Source organism: Lepus europaeus, chromosome 4 (assembly GCF_033115175.1).
Source record: "Lepus europaeus isolate LE1 chromosome 4, mLepTim1.pri, whole genome shotgun sequence".
Classification (NCBI taxonomy): Eukaryota; Metazoa; Chordata; class Mammalia; order Lagomorpha; family Leporidae; genus Lepus; species Lepus europaeus.
This window is the reverse complement of record NC_084830.1, coordinates 162,963,410-162,989,021: the sequence shown is the minus strand read 5'-3', so window position 1 is coordinate 162,989,021 and position 25,612 is coordinate 162,963,410. Positions and strand designations below refer to the sequence as shown.

The 25,612-nt window shown below is 41.5% G+C and overlaps 1 protein-coding gene across 1 annotated transcript in view; it reads left to right on the top strand.

The window, feature by feature from the left end:
• The window catches only part of YTHDC2 (YTH N6-methyladenosine RNA binding protein C2), a 96,163-nt gene that overhangs the window by 46,325 nt on the left and 24,226 nt on the right, over nt 1-25,612 (top strand). The window contains exons 13-23 of the mRNA XM_062189306.1: nt 3,470-3,648; nt 4,206-4,302; nt 4,384-4,471; nt 4,552-4,632; nt 8,933-9,015; nt 12,598-12,703; nt 15,821-15,940; nt 16,242-16,514; nt 18,524-18,650; nt 20,028-20,233; nt 20,581-20,776. Of these exons, the coding sequence (XP_062045290.1) occupies nt 3,470-3,648; nt 4,206-4,302; nt 4,384-4,471; nt 4,552-4,632; nt 8,933-9,015; nt 12,598-12,703; nt 15,821-15,940; nt 16,242-16,514; nt 18,524-18,650; nt 20,028-20,233; nt 20,581-20,776 (1,556 nt within the window). The remainder of the gene's footprint in view (nt 1-3,469; nt 3,649-4,205; nt 4,303-4,383; nt 4,472-4,551; nt 4,633-8,932; nt 9,016-12,597; nt 12,704-15,820; nt 15,941-16,241; nt 16,515-18,523; nt 18,651-20,027; nt 20,234-20,580; nt 20,777-25,612) is intronic.

The following is a 25,612-nucleotide window of genomic DNA, read 5'->3' as shown; positions in this document are numbered from 1 at the left end:
TTCCTAAATGGCTACAACAGCTAGAACTGGGCCAAGTTAAAGGCAGGAGCCCCAGTCCTTGGGCCGTCTTCCACTGCCTTCCCAGGAACATTAGCAAGAAGCTGCAGTGAAAGTGGAGTTTCTGGGACTGGAACTGCTATGGGATGTTGGCATTGCAAGCTTAACGCATTACATCACAGTGTAGCCCCTGGGTTTTCTTTTTATTCTTTTGGTCATGATGTTATCAATTATAAATTTCAAATATTTAAAGTTACTCATACACACACATTTAGGTTTTTTTAGATTTTATTTTTAATATTTATTTATTTGAAAGAGTTACACAGAGCGGCCAGTGCCGTGGCTCACTTGGTTAATCCTCCGCCTGTGGTGCCAGCATCCCATATGGGTGCTGGGGTCGGTCTAGTCCTGGTTGTTCCTCTTCCAGTCCAGCTCTCTGCGGTGGCCCGAGAGGGCAGTGGAGGATGGCCCAAGTGCTTGGGCCCCTGCACCCGCACGGGAGACCAGGAGGGGGCACCTGGCTCCTGGCTTCGGATTGGCGCAGCGCCGGCCGTAGCGGCCATTTGGGGAGTGAACCAACAGAGGGAAGACCTTTCTCTCTGTCTCTCTCTCTCTCACTGTCTACAACTCTACCTGTCAAATAAATAATAAAAAAAATTTTTTTTTAAAAAGTAGAGAGAAGGAGAGACAGAGAGAGAGAGAGAGGTCTTCCATTCACTGGTTCACTCCCCAATTGGCTGCAGTGGCTGGAGCTGAGCCGATCCGAAGGCAGGAGCCAGGAGCTTCTTCCGGGTCTCCCATGCATGTGCAGGGGCCCAAGTGTTTGGGCCATCTTTACTGCTTTCCCAGGCCACAGCAGAGAGCTGGATTGGAAGTGGAGCAGCTGGGACTTGAACTAGTGCCCATATGGGAATACCGGCACTGCAGGTGGTGGCTTTACCTGCTAACAGCGTTGGCCCCATAGTTTTTAGTTAAATTTAAAAATTGTTTTAGGAGACTGAGAAATAAGGACAGAGAAAAGGAGACAGAAAAGGCTCACTTCTCTAAATGCCCGCGACATAGACTAGTGCTAGGGCAGGCTGAAGCTGGAAGCCAGGAACTGACAAGTCTCATGAGCCGTTATTTGCAGCCTCACAGCTTGTGCTTTATTAGGAACAGAACCAGGACTTGAACCTAGGCGCTAGTGGGTATCCCAGCTAGTGATGTAACCCCAGGCCAAACACCTGCCTCAAAAAGCTAGTTTGCTACATGATCTGTAATTGATATCTAAAGTTTATATGTTTAAGCAAAGAATATGTCTTCTAATTTCATCTATGAAAGAGTAATGAACAAGAAACTTAGAGTGTTTTACAATAGATTTTGAAATTCAAGTGTAAAGTTGCCTAAGTTTAATATTTTCCCTGTTGAAAACAGACATTATTTTTCTAGCAAGCTCTTTAAGAGAGGTTAGGGAAAAAAAAGAGAGTGGTTAGGCAGAACTGAACTTAGAAATCTTGTGGAGCTTTTTAATTATGCTGTTGATAATTACTGATGGTAACAGTAGTTTATATTTTTACATACAGGATGGAGAAACAAGGTGTTTATTTTAGCAATGTTTTATTTTCTTTTAGAGACAGAGAGGAGATAAAGAGAGCTTCCAGTTTACTCTCCAAATGCCTGCAATAGCCAAGGCTGAGCCAGGCCAAAACGGGGAGCAGAAAAACTAAATTTAGGTGTCCCACTGGCTGGCAGGGACCTACCTATTTGAGCATCACCTGTTGAGTCCACGGGTGCACACTAGCAGGAAAAGAGTGAGAACAGAGCTGGGATTCAAACTGTGTACTCCAACCTGTGGCTGAACTGCTAGACCAAAACACCTGGCCTTTTTTCAGAAATTTATGCTGATTCTGGCTTTTGGAAAAATAGCGTAATCAACCTACATTTCATATAGAATTATTTAGTAAACAGCCCTATTAAGCTAGTGCCTATAGAGCTTTTAATGTAACTTATCCATCAGAATCTAGTTTATAATAGTGAATAATTAGGAACAACCTATTAAAATATAAATGATAACAAAAAGTTTTTGTTTTTAAATAATTTTATTGAGATAGAATTCATATACCTTAAACTTTGCCAGTTCCAATGTACAATCTGATGGTTTCTCATATGTTCAGTCTCGGGCGCTGTCACCACAATCTGCAAGCCTCTATCCATTAGCAGTCACTCCCCTTTCCCCCACATCTCCCAGCCATAAGCCGATGACTAACCTACCGCCTGTTTGTCTAGGTTTGTGTTTTCTGGACATGTCACGTCAATGGAATTGCATTACATGTGATCTTTGTGGCTGTCTTCTTTCACTTATGATAACATTTTCAAGATCCACCTGTATTGTAGCATTCTTTTTGTGACTGAGTAAAAAATACTCCAGTCTGTGGATATACCGCAGCTTGTATGTTTGTGAACTGATGAACATTTGGGCAGTTCCCACTTTTTAACTATTATGGATAATTCTGATATGAACATTTGTATACAAGATTTTTCTTTTATTTTTTATTTTTAAAATTTTTTTGACAGGCAGAGTGGACAGTGAGAGAGAAAGACAGAGAGAAAGGTCCTCCTTTGCCGTTGGTTCACCCTCCAATGGCCGCCGCAGCCGGCGCACTGTGGCCGGTGCACCACGCTGATCCCAAGGCAGGAGCCAGGTGCTTCTCCTGGTCTCCCATGGGGTGCAGGGCCCAAGCACTTGGGCCATCCTCCACTGCACTCCCGGGCCATAGCAGAGAGCTGTCTTGGAAAAGGGGCAACCTGGACAGAATCCGGCACCCCAACCGGGACTAGAACCTGGTGTGCTGGCGCCGCTAGGCGGAGGATTAGCCTGTTGAGCCACGGCGCCGGCCTGTATACAAAATTTTTTAACTGGCAGATATTTGTGGATTCTGGTGGTGTTTTTGTTTTTCATTTAATTTGTTATAAAGGAGAGGGATTGCCAGGGCATATGGTAACACTGTGTTTAACCTTTTGAGGAACTGCCGTATTGTTTTCCAAAGTAGGTGCACCATTTTTATACATCCCTCCCCAAGGACTGTATGAGAATTCCTATTTCTCTGCATCTTCTCCAACACTTGTTACTATCTGTCTTTTTAATTGTAGCCATCCTAGTCCATGTGAAATGGCATTTCATTCTGATTTTGATTTGTGTTCCTTGATGACTACTGCTAAGGAGCATCTACTCATGTTTTGATAGGTCATTTGTCTATTTTCTTTGGATAAATGTGTTCAAGTTGTGTTTTTTTAAAAGCACTCATTGCCAAATTTTACTTTGAATAACATACTTGAGGCAAAAACATTATAGCTATGACATTGTCACTTACCTTCCTTAGGATATATTGGAAATTTGACAAAGGACAAAATAGGAATTACTGACCTTTAAGAGTTAATCTTTTTAGTGAAAATAGACCTGGCCTTTTATTTATTTATTTATTTATTTTTTAAGTGCTTCGTTGGAGTTTGGAAATCTGGATGAAAGTTCTCTGGTTCAAACCAATGGAAATGACCTCAGTGCAGAAGACAGAGAACTCCTGAAAGCTTATCATCATAGTTTTGATGATGAAAAAGTAGACTTGGATTTGATCATGCATCTTCTATACAATATCTGCCATAGTTGTGATGCTGGTAAGTATGTTCTGAAAGGGCTGGAACAAAAGCTGTATTCTGATTTTTTTTTTTTTTTTGACAGTCAGAGTTAGACAGTGAGAGAGAGAGAGAGACAGAGAGAAAGGTCTTCTTTTTCCGTTGGTTCACCCTCCAAATGGCCGCTGTGGCTGGCGTGCTGTGCTGATCCGAAGCCAGGAGCTAGGTGCTTCCTCCTGGTCTCCCATGGGGTGCAGGGCCCAAGCACTTGGGCCATCCTCCACTGCCTTCCCGGGCCACAGTAGAGAGCTGGACTGGAAGAGGAGCAACTGGGACAGAATCCGGCACCCCAACCGGGAGTAGAACCTGGGGTGCTGGCGCTTCAGGCAGAAGGTTAGCCAAGTGAGCCATGACACTGGCCTATATTCTGATTTAAAAACTAGTATTTTGATTGTACACATTTTATATAATTTCACTGATAATGTTTATGACAGTTTACCATAACCTAAGACTTATGATAGAGTTCCTTATAATTAGTTCTCCTGATTGTCTTTGACTTCACAGGGAAATTTAATATTTAAAAAATATTCTTCCCCAAGGTGCAGTTTTAATTTTCCTACCTGGATATGATGAAATTGTTGGTCTGAGGGATCGTATTCTCTTTGATGACAAGCGATTTGCTGACAATACACATAGGTAAAAGTTAAAACTTTATATATGTTGCTGAAGACAATGGACAGGTACTATAGTATATATTTTTCTTTGAATTTTTAACAGATATCAAGTCTTTATGCTTCATTCAAATATGCAAACATCTGATCAGAAGAAGGTATTAAAAAACCCACCAGCAGGTGTTCGAAAAATAGTAAGTGTCATAAAATCTTTTCATTTTTTTAGTCATTGGTTCTATTTTAATATTAATTATAAAATTATATCTTGTTGTAGATCCTTTCCACCAACATTGCTGAAACCAGCATCACGGTTAATGATGTTGTCTTTGTTATTGACTCTGGCAAGGTAAAAGAGGTATGTATGGATAAGTTATATTTTTACTTAAACAAGGAAGGTTCAGTTCCACTGCAACAACTACTTGTCTATAAGCAAAGTTCACTTTTTTAAAAATAAAACATTTATTTTATTTGAAAGGCAGAGTTACACACACATGCACACACACACAGAGAGAGAGAGAGAGAGAGAGACCCATCCACTGGTTCACTCCCTGAATGGTTGCAAAGGCCAGGGCTAGGCCAGGCTGAAGCCAGGAGCCAGGAGCTTCCTCCTGATCTCCCATGTGAGTACAAGGACCCTAGCACTTGGGCCACCCTCTGCTGCTTTCCCAGGCACATTAGCAGGGAGCTGGATCAGAAGTGGAGTAGCTGGGACACGAACTGGTGCACACATGGGATGCTGGTGTTGCAGGCGGCGGCTTTACCCACTATGCCACAATGCCAGCTGCAGAATTCACTTTTTTAGAGACATTTCTTTTTATAGATAAATTTAACTTAGCAAATGTTGATTTCACTGTAGGAAATATTCTACCATAAATAGTTCAGTATATAGGATTTATTTTGTTATTTTAATAAAGTATGCAAAAATTTAGCTTTTGCTCACTAAATAATAGGATGAAATAAGGGATTTGACTAGTTACACTGAAAATTGTGCCACACAGTGTGGGAATTCAATTACATGTATATTTTAAAGTTTTTATTTAGTTATTTGAAAGGCAGAGTGACAGAGAGGGAGACAGACATCTTCTGTTCACTGGTTCAGTCCCCAAATGCCCACAACAGCCCAGGTTGTCATGCTGAATCCAGGAACCTAGAACCTAATATGTGTCTTCTATGTGGGTTACAGGAACCCAGGTACTTGGGGCATCATCTGCTGCCTCCCATGCATTAACACAAACTGGATTGGAAGCAAAGTAGGCAAGACTTGGACCAGCACTCCAGTATGGGATTTGGGCATCCTAATTAGCAGTTTAAACTGCTGCGTCACAATGTCCACCATAGATTATTTTGTATTTTGTGTGTTTTCTTGCTCGTGTGGATGCAGACTATGTCTATCTTGTTCATATCCCTAGTGCCTCACAAATAGTAAGTAGTCATAAAATATTGAGAGAACTATGCTGGGGGGCCAGTGTTGTGGCATAGCAGATAAAGCTACCACCTGCGATGCTGGCATCCCTTATGTATACCAGATTGAGTCCTGGATGCTCCACTTCCAATCCAGCTCTCTGCTAATGCACCTAGGAAAGCAGCAGTACATGGCCCAAGTGCTTGGGTCCTTGCCTGGCCCAGCGGGGGCTGTTGCAGCACGTGGGAAATCCCGAAGAAGTTCCTGCTCGTGGCTCCTGCCTGGCCCAGCCCCGGCCATTGTAGACATTTGGGGAGTGAACCAAGAGATGGAAGAGCTCTCTCCCTCTTTTCCCCTCTCTGTAACTCTGACTTTCAAATAAATAAATCCTAAAACCAAACAAAAAAACCCTAGAACTGTGCTGAAGGAAGCAAATACATAAGCTAGGTGTCAAGAGTTTGTAGCTAAGCAGTAAAATAGGACTCCCCACCTGTACTCTTTGACGTATTATATTGCTGCTTTCATACTACAGTTTGAAAGATTTGAGTAATTGCAATGAAGACACTCTCTAAGCCCAAAATACTTGCTAATTGACCCATTACAAAAAGAATTGACCAACCCTTGATATAAATAAAAGGCAGCGTTTATTTCTCTTCAGTATTGGAATGTCCAGAAATTCTCAGTGTCCCTAACTTTTTTTAAAAAAGATTTGTTTATTTATTTGGAAGTCAGAGTTACATAGAGAGAAGAGAGGCAGAGAGAGAGGTCTTTCATCTGATGGTTCACTCCCCAGATGGCCGCAATAGCCGGAGCTGCACCAATCCGAAGCTAGGAGCTTCTTCCGGGTCTCCCACGTGGGTGCAGGGGCCCAAGCAGTTGGGCCATCTTCTACTGCTTTCCCAGGCCACAGCAAAGAGCTGGATTGGAAGAGGAGCAGTCCAGACTAGAACTGGTGCCCATATGGTATCCTGGCGCTTCAGGCAGGGCGTTAACCCACTGGGCCACAGCACTGGCCCCAACCCCTAACTTTTGATTTGTCCATTCCCAAAGGAGGAAAAAAATGATAGAAGTAATTGATTTATCCAAGGGGAGAGATATTATTCATGTTGTGGAAAACAGTATATTTCTTGTTTAGTGGATATAAACCATCATTTTAATGTGAAAAATGAATTGCTTTGTAAGGTCAAGGTAACTTTTAGGAATATCTTGCAGAGGATCTAATTTTTAAATAAAATATGATCGTGCTCATTACAGCTGGATACTATAAAGGAGGGATACTTTTTTTGGTACTAAGACAGTAGTGAATATAATCACTAATTCTCTGATTGGTGAGCTAATGAGGATTCAAGTTTTATTGCTCTAAAATGATATAGTGCTGATGAAAGAGATTTTGAATATCTTAGAAGTTAATTCCTTTATGTATTAATTATCTAGTAAAGCACAGTTTAAGCATGGTGGTAGTGCCAAAAGTCATTTTCTGTACAAAAATAACAAGTGTAGTGTTTTATTTATTTTTTTATTTTTATTTTATTTTTATTTTTTGACAGGCAGAGTGGATATTGAGAGAGAGAGAGAGAGAGAGAGAGAGAGAGAGAGAGAGAGAGAGAAAGGTCTTCCTTTTTGCCGTTGATTCACCTTCCAATGGCCGCTGCGGCCGGCGCATCTCGCTGATCCGAAGCCAGGAGCCAGGTGCTTCTCCTGGTCTCCCATGCGGGTGCAGGGCCCAAGGACTTGGGCCATCCTCCACTGCCTTCCCGGGCCATAGCAGAGAGCTAAGTGTAGTGTTTTATATAAAACTAAATAAGCAATATATTTTTAAGTTCTTTAATTAAAGTGCTATGAGAATACATTTTATTTGCTCAGTGTAGTTATTTTATAAAGAAAAAAGTTATAGAGGATTGAAGTATATGTTCTGTTAGGAATGTATTCATTTACAATACTTTTCTAGAGATTTTCATTTTAGATCCATTAAGGAAGTGTGGGGGTAATAGTGGGTCTATTTTTTTTTTTTTGAAAGGCAGAGTGGACAGTGTGAGAGAGAGACAGAGAGAAAGGTCTTCCTTTGCCGTTGGTTCACCCTCCAATGGCCACCACGGCCTGCGTGCTGCGGCCGGCGCACTGCGCTGATCCGAAGCCAGGAGCCAGGTGCTTCTCCTGGTCTCCCATGGGGTGCAGGGCCCAAGCACTTGGGCCATCCTCCACTGCACTCCCGGGCCACAGCAGAGAGCTGGCCTGGAAGAGGGGCAACCGGGACAGAATCCAGCACCCTGACCGGGACTAGAACCCGGTGTGCCGGCGCTGCAAAGCAGAGGATTAGCCTATTGAGCTGCGGCACTGGCCAATAATGGGTCTTTATAGTTTTTCCTTTATGACATTCAGGCTAGGCTAACTTCATTAATAGTCTACCATCAGGTAAAGTAGAAGAGTTTAAAAATTCCTTGCTTTAGGATAAGATTAGTTTAGTGATTGTTGTTATCCTCACTTTTTCAGGTCAGCTCCCTGAAAAGTGTTTCAGAAATGTCCTTCCATGATCTCTCCTATTCCCCACAATGGTGTAAATCTGGTAGAAATGTGACCTCAGAAGAATCAGTCACTTCTCTTCTAGTCTTGACCTCTGATGAGAACTGCCTGCCATTTTCCGACTGTAGCTGGCACAGCAGATAGCTCAGCAAAGCACAGAATGGGGAAGTTTTATAGCTCTTTTAGTTTTATTTTAAATTTTTTAACTTACAATATTTATTACCAAAAAATCTAGATTTTAAAAAATCAGTACTCTTTTGTAATCAAGAGGGGTTTTGAATTAAACTTGACCTGTTAAAATATGTTGATAACAGGGGTCCACATCATGGTGCAGTGTATTAAGCAACTAGTTGTGTGGCTGGCATCCCATATCTGAGTGCTGGTTCAAGGGCCAACTGTTCTGCTTCTCATCCAGCTCTCTGCTCGTGTTCCTAGGAAGGCAGGAGAGTATGGCCCAAGTACCTGGGTCTCTGCCACCCATTGAGAGACCCAGATGGAGTTGCTGGCCTCTGGCTTTGGCCTGGCCCAGACCTGGTGTTTGGTGGCCATTTGGGGAATGAACCTGCAGATGGAAGATGCCTCTCTCTCTGTCTCTGTCTCTCCTTTTTCCTTTGTTGCTCTTCCTGCCTTTCAAATAAATAGATCTTTAAGAACATGTTGATAGCATTTTTTTTTTGTATTTCCTCTAAAATACTTTCTATGTTTTAACACAAAGATGATTTAAATATTACAGAAATCCTTTGATGCACTGAATTTTGTTACAATGTTAAAAATGGTGTGGATTTCCAAAGCTAGTGCCATACAGCGAAAAGGCAGGTAATGTATCTTTAATTTGCATTCTTTTAATTGCTTATAAAATGGAAACATCTTCATGTGTTTCATTGTATATGCTATGTTCTATAAAATATTAGTTTTCATGTTAGCTTTAATTTTTATGTTATTTTTGCAAAGCGGACTATTTTAATACTTTTAAAAAAAGTTTTAAGCTTTTTATTCAGTGAGAGAAATGTGCAGGAGAATGAGGGCTTTATTTAGGGGAGGAGGGGAAATCTAGAGGCTAAGTTGGATGCATACCAAGCAGAGAGCAGGCCAGGAACCAGCCAAGTGGAACAAGCATATGGTTATGAGCAGCCACACGTAGCTTAATGCCAATACTTTCTTGCAGGTCAAATTTAGATTACAATTAAAAACCTGCTAATCTACCCTAAGAAGATTTAAGAAGTTTAAAAAACAAAAGTAAAGGTTCTAAACCTTTGAAATATAGGATAAAGTGCTAATATGTTTTTATATTAAGAAAACTGTTTAAAATCAAATAATAATCCAATTAAGATGGACAAAGGGCATAAATGGGCAGTTAACCAAAATAGTGTTTATGTCCTATTAATACACTAACCTCACGTGTGCTGTCTCATAAATACCAGAAGTAATGCGAGTGAAGTAATTCTTTTGATTGTCAGGTTGATGTTGATCACAGTGTTTCACAGTACACACAACATAGTGGCAAAAATATGGGCTAGTAGGCTTTCATATTTTGCTGATGGCAGTGTAGATTGGTTGACTTCTTTAGAGGGTAATTTTAACTTTTTTAGAGCCCAGAACTACCATTTGATTGTCGATTCCATTTCTCATAATTTGTTCTGGGTATACTTGCACAAATGCACAAAGACGTATGTTTCAGAATGTTCTCTGCAGCATTGTGTTTTGTAATAATTACAGCTGTGGGAATGGTGTGGTGTTCATCATCAGGGATGTGATTCAATAAGTTGTATTGTGGCCACACAGTGGCATAGGAGGCACCTGTTAGAAGGGAAGATGTAGAGCTGCATGTTTTTATTTGGAATGAATTTTCAGGATGTATTGGTAAAAGTAAGGTACAGAACACACATCTAGAAGTCTCTTGTGAAAAAACAGGTGTGTGTGTGTGTGCGTGTGTACTCAGATACAAATACAGTGCGAAGTTTGGGAGACACATTAAAAACTGAGTTTGATTACTCTGAGAGTGGGGATTTGTTGGGCCCTTGGGAGAAGATACTATATTCATTTTATGTTTTGTTTGTGGTTATTAATTGTACTATGTGATTTGGTTTCATTTTTAAAAAGAAATTAAAATATTTGTCAATGATTATAATTTCTCTTGCACTTTAGCAAGAAAGCATCAAAAACTGACTTAAAAATAGCTTATATACTGAAGCTTTGTGGGCATTTTCTGACCGTGTGATTTCATAGAATGCTCATAAAGGCTTTATGGTCATTGTGTCACTGGTCCTCTCACTCCAGTGTGTGGCTTGATACACTAAGCTGGATTTATGTATCTTTAATTGTATTATGGATGATAAAGGTCAGAAATTATGGAAGTTTTGTCATTTTTTCAACAACCATGTGTTGAAAACCTTTATTCTGCAAGTAATGAATAAACTATAGTTGATGGGTGAGGTTTAAGTGGGGGCAAATATTACACTTCATGTTGGGTTTCAGTAATTAAGCAATTACAGTGCTTTGTGATCTGTACTACAGCTGGATAATGCTTCTAGAGTGTTAGCATCGATTCTGAGATATGAATCAAGAAGAATTGTAGAAGGGCATTTCTGAGGGGCACAGAAGAATGGCAAAGGCCTGCTGATAGGAGTGAGCAGGAGAGTTTTTTATTGCAGTTTATTTTAGTGAAGAATAGTGAAAGATGAGCTGAAAGTTCGGGAGCAGTCCTATGGATCATTTTTTCTTCCTGTCTCTTTTTCAAATATGAAAAGGAGGGGATAGATGACATGATTATAGTATTCTTTCAGCTTTTTAGAGAATGGATTGGCAGAGACAAATGATGGTGGGAGGACCCAGCAGAAGCGCTCTCGCTTGCTCTCTCTCTCCCCCCCCCCCGCCTTGCTCTCTTTTTGGTAAGATTTATCTATCTGTCTATCTATTTATTTATTAAGATTTACTTATTTATTGAAAGAGTTACACAGAGAGAGGAGAGGCGGAGAGAGAGAGAGAGGGAGGGAGGGAGAGAGGGAGAGAGGTGTCTTCCATCCGATGGTTCACTCCCCAATTGGCAGCAATGGCTGGAGCTGCGCCGATCCAAAGCCAGGAGGCAGGAGCTTCTTCCAGGTCTCCCATGTGGGTGTAGGGGCCCAAGGACTTGGGCCATCTTCTACTGCTTTTCCAGGATAAATCAGAGAGCTGGATTGGAAGTGGAGCAGCTGGGTCTTGAACTGGCGCCCATATGGGATGCAGGCGCTTCAGGCCAGGGCATTAACCTGCTGTGCCACAATGACGGCCCCAAGATTTATTTATTTTAAAGGCAGAGTTATGGAGAGGCAGAGAAAGAGAGATCTTCCATCCACTGGTGCACTCCCCAAATGGCTGCAATGGCCAAAGCTGGACATATCTGAAGCCAGGAACTTCTTCCTGGTCTCCCACATGGGTGCAGGGGCCCAAGGACTTGGACCATCTTCCACTGCTTTCCCAGGCACATTAGAGGGGGTTGGATCAGAAGTGGAGCAGGCGGGACTTGAACCAGCACCCATATGGGATGCCTGCCCTGCAGGTGGCGGCTTTACCTGCTATGCCCTGGCTCCCGCAGAAGTTCTTCCATTAATATTTTCTTTTACGTAGCAGAGTTGAGAGTAACATATATTGTTAGAACAGTGGTGGAAATAAAGTAGATAATTGATTCAAAAGATATTAGTGTAATACTGGTGATAGATTATATATCCATGGCTGGGGAATCATGGATGTCATCCAGATTTCTGTCTTGGAGAATTGGATGGTGGTACAGTGTCACATAGAGATAATGGGAAGTACTTAAGTTAAGGAGAAGGATTAACTTGATTGTGTTGAGATTGAGTTGATTGTGGAAAATCCAAGTAGAGCTGCCTAAGTTATGTTTCCTCTCTGGCTTCTGAACTCTCTGAGGTTCCGGATAGTCCTATTACCCTGTCACTCGGCATATGCATCCCTGACTTGCTTTACAGTGACATGGCTGATATTTTTCTGCTGCTTCTCATAATATGATGGGATAATTTGTTTTCCGTTAAAGTTGTGTAATGCATGAGTCTGAACACAGTGCTTGATATCAGCTCAGTAAAATTGTTTGAATTTAAATTTCCAAGCATTTATCCGTGATTTTCTTTTTACTTGATTTCATATCTAATGTGTTTTGATTTGTACCATAACACTAGAAGGCATATCAGGTAAGTGTCATTTATTATCGAGTCTATAAATGAATTGAGTCGCAGACAAGTGAATTGCCTTCTAAAAGGATTCAGAGAGGAAAAGTAAGGATTCTGACTCAAATGTCTTGATTCTTGTTCATTTTGCTGTCTTCTAAATCACATTGCTTTTGTAGTTTGTTTATTACAGCCTTTATTCTTTTTTTGAATCTTAATTATGTATTTTGTTTTTAAGAGCTGGGCGTTGTAGACCTGGAATTTGTTTTCGTCTGTTCAGTAGGCTCCGATTCCAGAATATGTTGGAATTTCAGACCCCGGAACTTTTGAGAATGCCATTACAGGTAGAAATTTATTTAATTGTAAAAGTTATTTTCTTGTGGATGAGGGAGGTGAGGGGCCATTTCAGCATGATAGCAATTGGACTTTAAACAAATCAATTTAGGAAATGCATATTTAGTGCAGTAGTTAAGATGCCTGTGCACCAGAATGGAGCACATGGATACCTGGCTCTGGCTCCTGCTTCCAGCTTCCTGCTAATGCAGATCCTGGGAGACAATGGTAATGGCTCAAGTAATTGGGTTCCTGCTACCCTTAGGGGAGAACTGGATTGGGTACCTGGCTCCTAGCTTTGAATTGAGGCAGTCCCAGCTGTTGCACACATTTAGGGAGGCAGCTGGTGGAGAGGAGAACTCTCTCTCTCTTTCTTTACCTCTCAAAAGAACTTAAAAAAATTAGAATGTTAATTTATGAAGCAAAATTGTAAAATATATATTATGGACGATGGTTATGTCTATAACAAAAAATCTATACAAGACACATTGATTCACAAACTTTGAAAATTTTAAAGACTTACTTGAGTACATTTAAATTGTGCTGCACTCTTTAATGTGATGTTTTAGGAGACAGCTACGTTGTTTCACCTTTCACATTCTCAATAGGATTGGAAAATAAAGTACTTACGGTCTGCAGAACAATGTAAACCTCAGTGTAAGATGCTGAAGTTACTTTGGTAGTTTTGGAACTGAGTTCATTAAATTTCCTGTCTTTACTGACTGTTTTCCTTTATGTTTTCTGACATCACGGCCATATACTGCAGTTTCTAGGGAAAGCTACCAGAAGTGCATTAATTTGATTGATTCTTCAGTGTTTTGGGCTAGATGCTAACTTCCAAACCTTTAAAGAGATGCAGGATCATGTTTTTGACAGCCACATCCTACAAAGATCTCTTACTTCCCCATGCCTATGGCAGTTTTCTTTTCTTTTCTTTTTTAAGATTTATTTTATTTATTTGAAAGGCAGAGTTACAGAGACAGGTACAGACAAAGAGAGAGGTCTTTCATCTGGTGGTTCACTCTCCAGATGGCCACAACGGCCAGAGCTGCGCTGATCCAAAGCCAGGATCCAAAGCCAGGAACCAGGAGCTTCTTCTGGGTCTCCCATGCGGGTGCAGGGGCCCAAGGATCTGGGCCATCTTCCAGTGCTCTCCCAGGCCATAGTAGAGAGCTGGATCAGAAGAGGAGCAGTGGGACTAGAACTGGCGCCCATATGGGATGCAGGCACTTCAGGCCAGGGCGTTAACTTGCTGCGCCACAGCGCTGGCCCCCAGCCTATGGCAATTTTCTGTCCCTCCTGGGATAAAATCCAGAATTTTTTTTCTGAAGATTTATTTTATTTATTTGGAAGTCAGAGTTACAGAAAAGGAGAGGCAGAGGCAGAGGCAGAGAGAGAGAGAGAGAGAGAGAGAGAGAGAGAATTTCCAACTGGTTCATTCCCCTAATGGCCACAACAGCCAGAGCTGGGCCAGGCTGAGGCCAGGGGCCAGAGGCTTCTTCTGGGTCTCCTGTGTGGTTGCAGGTGCCCAAGCCCTTGGACCATTCCTCTCCTGTTTTCCCAGGCCATTATAAGAGAGCTGGATTGAAAGTGGAGCAGCTGGGATCCGAACTGGCACCGTATGGGTTGCTGGCACTGCTGGCAGCGAATTTATGTCACAATGCTAGCCCCAAAATCCAGTATTCTTAACCTTAACAAGAGCCTTAATTACCTGTTCTTACCTGTGTCTCCAGTTTCATTTCCTGCCTTCTGTTCTTAAACTAGCAATTTCAGTTTCTTGAATATATCATTTATTTATTTATTTTTTTAACATTAGGGTCTTCACATGTGCAGTTCCTTTTCCGTAGGATCCCTCCCCTTCACCTCCCAGTTTCTTTTGTTATTGACTCCTACTCAATCTTTGCATTTAGTGTAAGGGTTATTTCCTATTTCCCAGAGCTCCCTCCTCTTGCTGTCCCCCCCCTTTTTTTTTTAAAAAAAGAATTATTTTATTTATTAGAAAGAGTTACATGGAGAAGTAGAGTCAGAGAGAGAGAGGTCTTCCAACCTCTGGTTCACTCCCCAAATTGCCCCAACGGCTAGAGCTGAGCCAATCAGGAGCCAGGAGCTCCTTCCAGATCTCCCACGTGGGTACAGGGACCCAAGGACTTGGAACATCCTCTGCTGCTTTCCCAGGCACATTAGCAGGGAGCTGGATCAGAAGTGGAGCAGCTGGGACTCGAACCAGTACCCATAAGAGGATGCCAGCGCTGCAGATCAGGACCTTAACCCACTGTGCCACAGTGCTGGCCCTTGCTGTTCCTTGAATTTGCTTCAGTCACTCTTTGCCTCCCTATAATTTCGTAGCACTTACCAGAATTCTAATAAAGTGGTTAATTATATAATTAGCTATTTCAGGTCTGTTTTTACACAACAGTGTAAACTCCATGAGTACAGACACTTGTCTGTGTTCCCCTTCTACAACTTGCTGCATAATGCCATGAACCTAGAGATCACTTAAGTATGGTTGAACAAATAAAAGATTCTAGGATGTAGTACGTATAAAAAAAGCAGGGAAAAGATTTATTTTTTGAATAGTGCTCTAATGGTCTAATGGTTATATATAAGAATTCTTTTTGTTTTTTTTTGTTAAGATTTGTTTATTTATTTGAAAGGCAGAGTTACAGAGAGGCAGAGGCAGAGAGATCTTCCACCTGCTGATTCACTCCCCAAATGGCCTATACATGGATGTAGGGGCTCAAGTACTTGGGCCATCTTCTACTGCTTTCCCACACCATAACAGAGAGCAGGATCAAAAGTGGAACAGCTGGGTCTTGAACTGGCATCCATATGGGATGCTGTCGCTGCAGGTGGCGGCTTTAGCCACTAAGCCACAGTGCCGGCCCCTATATCTGAGTTCTGTGAGGGGATGTAGCCAGAACGGACAATGGTATGAGTTGACTGATGGTGTTGATGAAGATTCTGGCTGATCAGGCTAATTATGAGCCCGTGTTTCATAGGAAGATGTTGTTCCTTCTACTGTTCATTTTAATAAGAAGCTTTGCTACTCTGTGTTTGGGAACTGTAGTTTGTATAATTCATTTAGAAGTAAAAGTCTAAAGTACATTCTTTACTGTTTTGATTTAAAGGAACTTTGTTTACATACCAAGCTGTTAGCCCCAGTTAATTGTGCCATTGCTGATTTCCTTATGAAAGCTCCTGAACCTCCGCCAGCTTTAATTGTAAGAAATGCTGTACAGATGCTTAAGGTAAGTGTCTTAATTGTTTCTAGCTTTTTTTAAATTTGAGATTTAAACTGAATGAGGATATCTAACCTATTTATACTTTGAAAACATTTTAGTTTATCATACACTCTAAATAATACTGTCATAGTAGTTAATAGTAGGTAAAACAGTGTATTGTCCTTTTATGTAAGTATAATATATTTGAAGTGAAATATTTTTATGTGACAAAAGATTTTATATTTTTTTACTTACAGATTTTTAAGTATGTGGTGTGGTTAAACAGTGTTTGGTCATGTCAGCCTCTTTTCTGTATCCTTTTATTTAGACAATAGATGCAATGGATGCCTGGGAAGATCTGACTGAACTTGGATATCACTTGGCTGACTTGCCAGTAGAGCCACATCTTGGTAAAATGGTCCTGTGTGCTGTTGTTCTGAAGTGTCTGGATCCCATTCTTACAATTGCTTGCACTCTGGCCTACCGAGATCCTTTTGTGCTGCCGACCCAGGCCTCTCAGAAGCGTGCAGCGATGCTTTGTAGGAAGCGCTTCACCGCAGGAACGTTCAGTGACCACATGGCGCTTCTCAGAGCCTTCCAGGTACTAGTGCTGGGGCTTATTTCTGAAAATGCTGTGTTAAGCGCATTTCTGTGTGAAGTGTAGCCGTTTAAAGAAGTAGCCAATAATAATTTCATTAGTTTTCTATTTTAATTATTATTATAGTCAAAAACTTAATGCTTCACTAAATAAAGAGCTTAACGAATAAGAAATAAAAAGACCATAGTTCAGCAGGAATGTAGGCAAGGGCTTTAAACAGTAATCAACTGAAAAAGATGTATGTTTCACTCATATACAGTAAATTTTTAAATTGAGGTCACATTTAACTAATAGCCCAGAAAAATACTTCTTGCTGTTAATATGGTTAATATGTTAAACATATCAGTCTTTTTTTGCATGTTTTCCCCTCATTTTCTCCTTAGATGAATGTGTGTGTATATTTATGTTTAATACTCATGCTTACTTTTTCAAACTGAGCTCCTTATCTTTAAATCATATATTGGACAGAGAATGCTCTAAAATTTTATTTGCATATCATCTAAAGTTTACAGAACAAAGGTTGGAAGAAAATTATCTTGAATTTAATATCTATTTATTTTTTACTCTATTTTAAAATTTAAGAAGTATATACAGAGAGAGCGAGCTCAACTTTGTGTTGAAAGTACTTTTTCAGGCATGTAGGATTTTTCTAAAATACATTATTTTTTAAAGATTTATTCATTTGAAAGAGTTAGAGGGAGATACACATGTATACGCACACACACACACACAGATCTTCCATTTGTTGGTTCACTCTGCAGATGGCTACAACCTCCAGGGCTGGGCCAGGCGGAAGCCAGGAGCCAGGAAAACTTTATCCCCTGCTCCTGTGTGGGTGCCAGCGGCCCAAGTACCTGACTTTCCTAGGCCATTAGCAGGGAACTCGATTGGAAGTGGAATAGCTGGGACAAGAAGTGGCGCCCATACGGTGTGCCAGCATTGCATATACATATATGCACATACATAATATGCATATATGCACATACATAATATGCATATGTGCACATACATAATTCTTAAAATTACCACGAGTTCTATTATGAGTGCTATGGAACAGTGGATGGCTGTTTGCTATTAATTGGGTATGTTAAATACTGTATATTATAGTACCATTGTTGAATAGTAATTACTGGGATATTTGGAGTAGAATTCCTATCTGTTCTTTGCTTTCCTCCCTGCTTCTTTTAAAACAGGAAGCAAGAAACCTGATTTTCAAAAGGGAGCTTTTTATGCTGCATAGAGGGTCATTCCTAGAAATTCAAGTTTCCATTCTCAGATTAGGAGGTTGATACAGAGACTATGATTGGAAGACCACAGTGGCAGAATTCCTAGATACAAGTGGATTAGGATGGCGTAATTGAAATTACTCATACTTGTGTGGAATAAAATTGGCAGGTTTACCTGAGAAGGTGAATATATCTCATAGCTGATCATTTAGGTTGTTTGACACTTAGTTCTCCTAGGGGTTTTGTAAACCCAATGACTTTCATAGTGTTTGAGTATGAATTGGTGATAAATTTGAAATTTATTTATTTGATAGGCAGAAAGAAATAGAGACAGCGAGTGCCAGGAAGAGAGCTTATACAAGTGAGCTTGCCCCCATTCACTGGTTCACTCCTGAAATGCAATGGGCTGGGGGGCTGAAGCCAGGACCTGAGAACCCAAACTAGGTCTCCAGTATGAGTGGCGGGAACCCAACTGCTTGATCAATCATTGCTGCCTTTCTGAGTCCCCATTTGCAGAAACTGGAGTCAGGAACTGAAGCTAGGAATTTAACCCGGGGTACTCTGATGTTGGATGCAGGCATCCTAACTGCAGCTTATCCACTGTGCCAGATACCTGCCCCTAGTATCAATTTTATCTGATCATAAAGTGTTAGATTTTATAGAATAATTAGAATATGGAGAATTGACTTTGAGTGATTACCAATGGTGGTTTTCAGCTACTCTGTTGCCTCCAAGAAGTGATTGGTGGTAAATGTGTCTTGTTATGTAACTATTCTGTTTTTATAGGCTTGGCAGAAAGCTCGAAGTGATGGGTGGGAGCGAGCCTTTTGTGAAAAGAATTTTCTTTCACAAGCTACCATGGAAATAATTATAGGCATGAGAACACAGTTGCTTGGTCAACTTAGAGCATCAGGTAAAGTTTTTCCATGAAAGAAATTTTTAAAGTGTTTAGAGTCTGCTGACCGTATCTCATCCTCTTTCTAGTGTTAATTGATGCTCTTGTGATTTTTATGACATCATGTTGTATGTCTCATGTTCATGAACTGAGTTGTAGACTTCTGCATGACCTCAACTTCTGTTTGTTGATGAAAAATATGATATTGAAGAATTTGTATTTGAGAAGTACATGAACAGAGTTGATACCTTTTTGATACTGTTAGCAGGGAACAATTTATATTTGTTAGTGAAGATCCATTTAGATGTTGTTGTTATTATAATTTCTTATATCACTATTAATGAAATAGTGCTATAAAATAGTTCTGTGAAATAGGGATTACCTAAATTTAAGCTGCTTGATGTAAGTGCTATGTTTCATATTCTTGGAATATTAAAACAACTGATAATCATTTGAATAAACTTGATTTTTTTAAGATTTATTTTATTTATTTGAGAGACAGAATAACAGAAAGAGGAGGGTCAGAAAGAAAGAGATCATCCATCCACTGATTCACTCCCCCAATGGCCGCAACAGCCAGAGCCAGGTCAGGCTGAAGCCGGGAGCCTGGAGCTCCCTCCATGTCTCCCACACGGACAGTGAGGACCCAAGTTACTTGGATCATTTTCTACCCCCTTCCAGGCTTGCTATCGGGGAGCTGGAACAGAAGCTACAAAACCAGCCTTCAAACTAGTGCTTGATATGGGATGCCAGTGTGACAGGTGGCAGCTTAACCCACTGTACTATGACACTGGCCCTGACACTTGATTTTTTAATTGCTTCTTTGAATAATTATTATTATTATTATTATTATTATTATTATTATTTGAGTAGCATAGATGTTGAAGTGCATTGGTCAGAAGAAAAGTACCAGAGTCTAGTTTCATGGGTTAGCTGAAGTGCCAAAGTAACAGAAGGAAGGAACCAGAGGAGTTGCAGTTTTCTTCAATGTGGAGAAATATAAAATGTTTTAAAATTGAATCAAGAATTCTGTAGATTGACTTACCTCCAGAATTAATGTCATAATCAGAATGTTCCTAATACCAGTCAGAAGAATGGTTTAGGTTTTCAACTGTGAACTTAATGTGTTTCTGACAGTTATTGAAGTTTATTGCCGTAATATGCTTTAAAAAACCCCTTAAGCCTCCAGTGGGTATTGTACTTTATCTGAGGCAGATCTAAACTATCATAATTGGTTTTGTATTTCAAACTTCTCGGAGCAGATTCCATTCATTATTGTGGAATTGGAATATCATTAAAGTTACATCAATTATACAACTTTTGGTAAAAAACGCTGTAATTTAAAAGGATCTTTGTACAATAGAAAACGTTGTTGTGGGTTTTTCCTCTCTCTAGGTTTCGTTAGAGCACGAGGTGGTGGTGACATTCGCGATGTTAACACAAATTCTGAGAACTGGGCTGTTGTTAAAGCTGCATTGGTGGCAGGCATGTATCCTAATTTAGTCCATGTGGACAGAGAGAATATAGTACTGACAGGGCCAAAAGAGAAAAAAGTGCGCTTTCATCCCACTTCAGTTCTCAGTCAACCTCAATATAAGAAGGTAAACCATTTTTAATACTCTCAGGCCTTGAGGTGAAATTAATTTTGGTCATTGGAGATCAATAAAAAATGTTCTAGATAGCTGCCTGGTTTGATATTAATCATATATGTAAAATTAAAACATTGTGAACAAAATTTTGTTTGAATTTTAAGAGTTGTAAGAGATAATATTGGAAAAGTAATGAAGATATTTATATTAAATTTATTAGCAGTGATTTTCTTTAATTTTTGCCTGGATACTAAAATATATCATCTATTTAATTGAACAACTTTACATGTTTTAAAAGTATTCCCAATAAATTTGGTAATAAATACAATGAGCGGATTTCTAATTTATTTTTCTAATAGATCCCTCCAGCTAATGGTCAAGCTGCAGCAATTCAAGCACTACCCACAGACTGGCTTCTTTATGATGAAATGACCAGAGCGCATAGAATAGCGAATATCAGATGTTGCTCAGCAGTGACGCCTGTCACTGTGTTGGTATTCTGTGGACCTGCTAGGTTGGCAAGTAATGCTCTTCAGGAACCCTCATCCTTTAGAGGTAAATGTACTAAAAATGAAATAAATATCTGTTTGCTTCAAACAGATATTTTAATTGTAAAGTTATAAGAATTTATGTAGTAGCAACATACTTTTGATATTGTGACACTATTAGGAAATAGCAAGAGCTACTGTTCTCCTTTTTTTTTTTTAAGATTTATTTGAAAGGTAGAGTTACAGAGAGAGACACATACACACACAGAAAGAGAGAAAGATCTTCCATCTAGGGTTTCACTCCCCAAATGGCCACAACAGCCAGGATTGGGCCAGGCCAAAGCCAGGAGCCAGGAACTTCGTCTGGGTATCCCACAAGGTGCAGGGGCCTAAAGACTTGGGCCACCTTCTGCTGCTTTTCCAGACGTATTAGCAAGAAGCTGGAATGGAAGTGGAGCAGCTGGGACACAAACTGAAGCCCATATTGGATGCCGATGTTGCAGGTGAAAGCTTAACCCGCTGTGCCAGAATGCTGGCTCCAAGAACCACTCTCCTTTAAATTGATTTCTGTCGGTGCCATGGCTCACTAGGCTAATCCTCTGCCTGAGGCCAGCACTGGCACTCTGGGTTCTAGTCCCAGTTGGGGCGCCAGTTCTGTCCCGGTTGCTCCTCTTCCAGTCCAGCTCTCTGCTTTGGCCCGGGAAGGCAGTGGAGGATGGCCCAAGTGCTTGGCCATCCTGCATGGGAGACCAGGAGGAAGCACCTGGCTCCTGGCTTCAAATCGGCGCAGCGTGCTGGCCATAGCAGCCATTTGGGGGATGAACCAATGGAAAAAGGAAGACCTTTCTCTTTGTCTCTCTCTCTCACTAACTCTGCCTGTCAAAAAAAAAATTGATTTCTAAGGTAACTTGAAATCAATTTGTGCATTTTTGATTAATCGTGCTGATGGAAAGAAGTTTGGTTTCCATTTGAATTTAAATAGTTGTTTCGATAAATCAAAGACATTGTTTATAATAAATAATAGTCACAGTCCAAGTAGTGTTATACAAACACATTTTCTACTTGTTTATATATTTTATTTTTTACGTGTTTTAGATTATTTCACCCATATCATTTAATATTTTGTTCTCTTGCGTTGCTAGGCTATCAGAACTGTTTTTAAAGATTTATTTTATTTATATGAAAGGCAAAATTAGAGAGAGGGAGAGACAGAGAGAGAAAGATATCTGTCCGCTGGTTCACAAGCTAAATGGCTGCAATGTCCAGAGCTGAGCTGAACTGAAGCCAGGAGTCAGGAGCAGAGTTAGAGAGAGAAAGGGAGAGACACACAGAGAGAAAGATCTTCCATCTGCTGGTTCACTCTCCAAATGGCTGCAACAGCCAGGGCTGGGCCAGGCCAAAGCCAGGAGCCAGGAGCTTCATCTGGGCATTCCACGAGGTGCAGGGGCCCAAGGACTTGGACCATCTTTTGCTGCTTTCCCAGGTGCATTAGCAGGACTGGAAGTAGGGCAGCTGGGACTTGTACTGTTGCCCATATGGGATGCCGGCATTGGAGGCAGGGGCTTTAACTCACTGCGCCATTTTTAATATTTCTTATTAATGGCTATAAACTATTGTATCACATTGAAGTGGCTAATGCTTTTACAATGTTCCTTTATAGTTAGTTTGACCTTTTGATGTTGTTGAATTTTTCCTATTCAGTGATTCAGCAAGTGTTTATTGGGCACCTACTGTATGTCAGTTACCGTGCTGAGCATGGAAGGCCTGGCAGTAAACAAGATGCTTCCGTCCTCAGGAGTTTACACAGTAGTGGTAGTGAACAGACAGCAGATAAGTAATTTACCTGCATGGGACCATCTAGGAACCACAGAGGGTGTCTTTGAGGGTGAGCCACTTTAAAAAGGGAGCCTGGCCAGGCCATCTGAGGAGACAAATGGAGGGCTGCAGTGTGAGAAGAGGAATGTGCTACCGGGAGAGCTGGTTAGAAAACTTGCAGGTTCTGTAGCAGGAAGTTGCCTAGGAGCTGACAGGAAGGCTGTGACTGGGGATGCAGATCAGTGGAAAGGGCAGTCAGGTAGGGTTGAAAGGGAGGTGTGGATGTACAGCCACAATGAATGTCAGGGAAGCCATGCAAGGATTTTAAGTAAGGGAGTGACATGATGTGATTTGGTTTTTTTGGTAAATTTTTTATTAAACATTTTTAAGTAGACATATAAAATTATACATAATTATGAGATACTGTGTGATGTTTTGATATATGAATATATGGTATAAATGTTCAACCAGGATAAATATGTTTCTTTATGGAGAAAATGTCTCAGAGCTTCCCTTCTTCTTACTAGAGAAGCATACAGTATGTTGACATTATCTGTAGTCACCATCTGTTCAGTGGAACCCTTCTTACTCCTGTCGAGCTTTATCTTATTACTTCTTAATCAACTTTTCTCTATCCTTCCCTTTCTTCTTTCCTTCCCAGCCTCTGTAACCTTCATTATATGTGTAACCTCCAGGAGGTCACCATTTTTTATACTGCACACTAGTGGGAATATACAATCTTTGTTTTTCTGTACATGACTTCTTTGTCTTAATATAATGACTTGTGGTATTGTCCATGTTGTTGTGAACGACAGGATTTCATCCTTTTGTGTGTCTGAGTAGTGTTCGATTGTGTATGTACCACACTTTGTTTATCCATTCACCAGTGAGTGGACTCTCTGGTTGTTTCCATTTCTGATTTGTGGGATTTTTTTATTTTTAATTTTTTAAAATTTTTTACCAGGCAGAATTAGACAGTGAGAGAGAGAGAGAGACAGAAAGAGAGTTATAGACAGTGAGAGAGAGACAGAGAGAAAGGTCTTCCTTCTGTTGGTTCACTCCCCTAACTGGCCACCAAGTCCGGGGCTACGCCAATCTGAAGCCAGGAGCTGGGTACTTCCTCCCGGTCTCCCATGTGGGTGCAGGGACCCAAGCACTTGGGCCATCCTCCTCTGACCTCCCAGGCCACAGCAGAAAGCTGGATTGGAAGAGGAGCAACTGGGACTAGTACCTGACGCCCCAACCGGGACTAGAACCTGGGGTGCCGGCACTGCAGGCAGAGGATCAGCCAAGTGAGCCACGGTGCCGGCCTGATTTGTGTTTTTTTTTTTTTTTTTTTTGACAGTTAGAGTGGACAGTGAGAGAGAGAGAGACAGAGAGAAAGGTCTTCCTTTTGCCGTTGGTTCACCCTCCAATGGCCGCCGTGGTTGGCATGCTGCGGCCGGCGCACCACGCTGATCCGATGGCAGGAGTCAGGTGCTTCTCCTGGTCTCCCATGGGGTGCAGGGCCCAAGCACTTGGGCCATCCTCCACTGCACTCCCGGGCCACAGCAGAGAGTTGGCCTGGAAGAGGGGCATCCGGGACAGGACCGGTGCCCCGACCGGGACTAGAACCCGGTGTGCCGGCGCCGCAAGGCAGAGGATTAGCCTAGTGAGCCGCGGCGCTGGCCTGATTTGTGTTTTAAAAGACCTTTTTTTCCTGAGAGGTTTTGTGTTCCTGAAGGGACAAGATTCCCTGCCTCCGTATTCCATTGGTTTTATGACAGATAATGATGACTGAGAAAGATGATGATTGGGGCGGCACCATGGCGAATAGATTAATCCTCCCATATTGGCGCCGGTTCTAGTCTTAGCTGCTCCTCTTCCATTCCAGCTCTCTGCTATGGCTTGGGAAAGCAGTGGAGGATGGCCCAAATCCTAGGGCTCCTGCACCCGTGTGGCAGACCAGGAACAAGCACCTGGCTCCTGGCTTTGGATTGCCGCAGCTCCGGCCATTGTGGCCATTTGGGGAGTGAACCATGGAAGGAAGACCTTTTTCTCTGTCTCTTCCTCTCATTATCTGTAACTCTACCTTTTAAATAAATAAATAAAATCTTAAAAAAAAAAAAAAGAAGAGCTGGCGCCACGGCTCAATAGGCTAATCCTCTGCTGTGGCGCTGGCACACCGGGTTCTAGTCCCGGTCGGGGCGCCGGATTCTATCCCGGTTGTCCCTCTTCCAGGCCAGCTCTCTGCTATGGCCCAGGAAGGCAGTGGAGGATGGCTCAAGTGCTTGGGCCCTGCACCCGCATGGGAGACCAGGAGAAGCACCTGGCTCCTGGCTTCAGATCAGCGCTGTGTGCGGGCTGCAGTGCAGTCGCTGCAGTGGCCATTGGGGGGTGAACCAATGGAAAAGGAAGACCTTTCTCTCTGTCTCTCTCTCTCTCATTGTCCACTCTGCCTGTCAAAAAAATAAAAAATTAAAAAATTAAAAAAAAAGAAGAGGATGATGGCAGATGATTTGAAAAGCAGTAGGTTCAGAATTATTTTAGATTTGCTGGTGACTATGGGATTGAATGTAGTTGGTAAGGGAAAGGGGGGAATCAAGTATACCTACAGATTCTGTCTGGAGTAGCTTGCTGATGGTGATGCCAGTTACTTGAGATTGGGAGGAGCAGGATGTACGGGCGAGCATCTAAGAATTCTGTTTTAGACATTTTCCCCCTACTAAGATTTACTTACTTATTTGAAAGAGAGAGGCAGAGACAGATCTGTGTCTACTGGTTCACTCCCAAAATGGACATAGTGTCTGGCTCTGGGCCAGGCTGAAGCTGGGCGCCTGGAACTCCATGCACATCTCCCACATAGGTGTCAGTGACCTAAGTAGTTGGGCCATCATCCACTGCACATATTGGCAGGAAGCTGGATTGAAAGTGGAGTCGCCAGAATGCAGACTGACACTGATATGAGATGCTGGTGTCGCAAGCCAGTATCTAGTGATGGGGGTAGGGGGAAGGAAGAGGCCTGAGCAGTGCAGATGTGGACCTCATCAGCCTGTGAAGGGTCTTTAAAGACATCAGTGTGGATTGCCTGAAGAGTAAGTATGTTTGA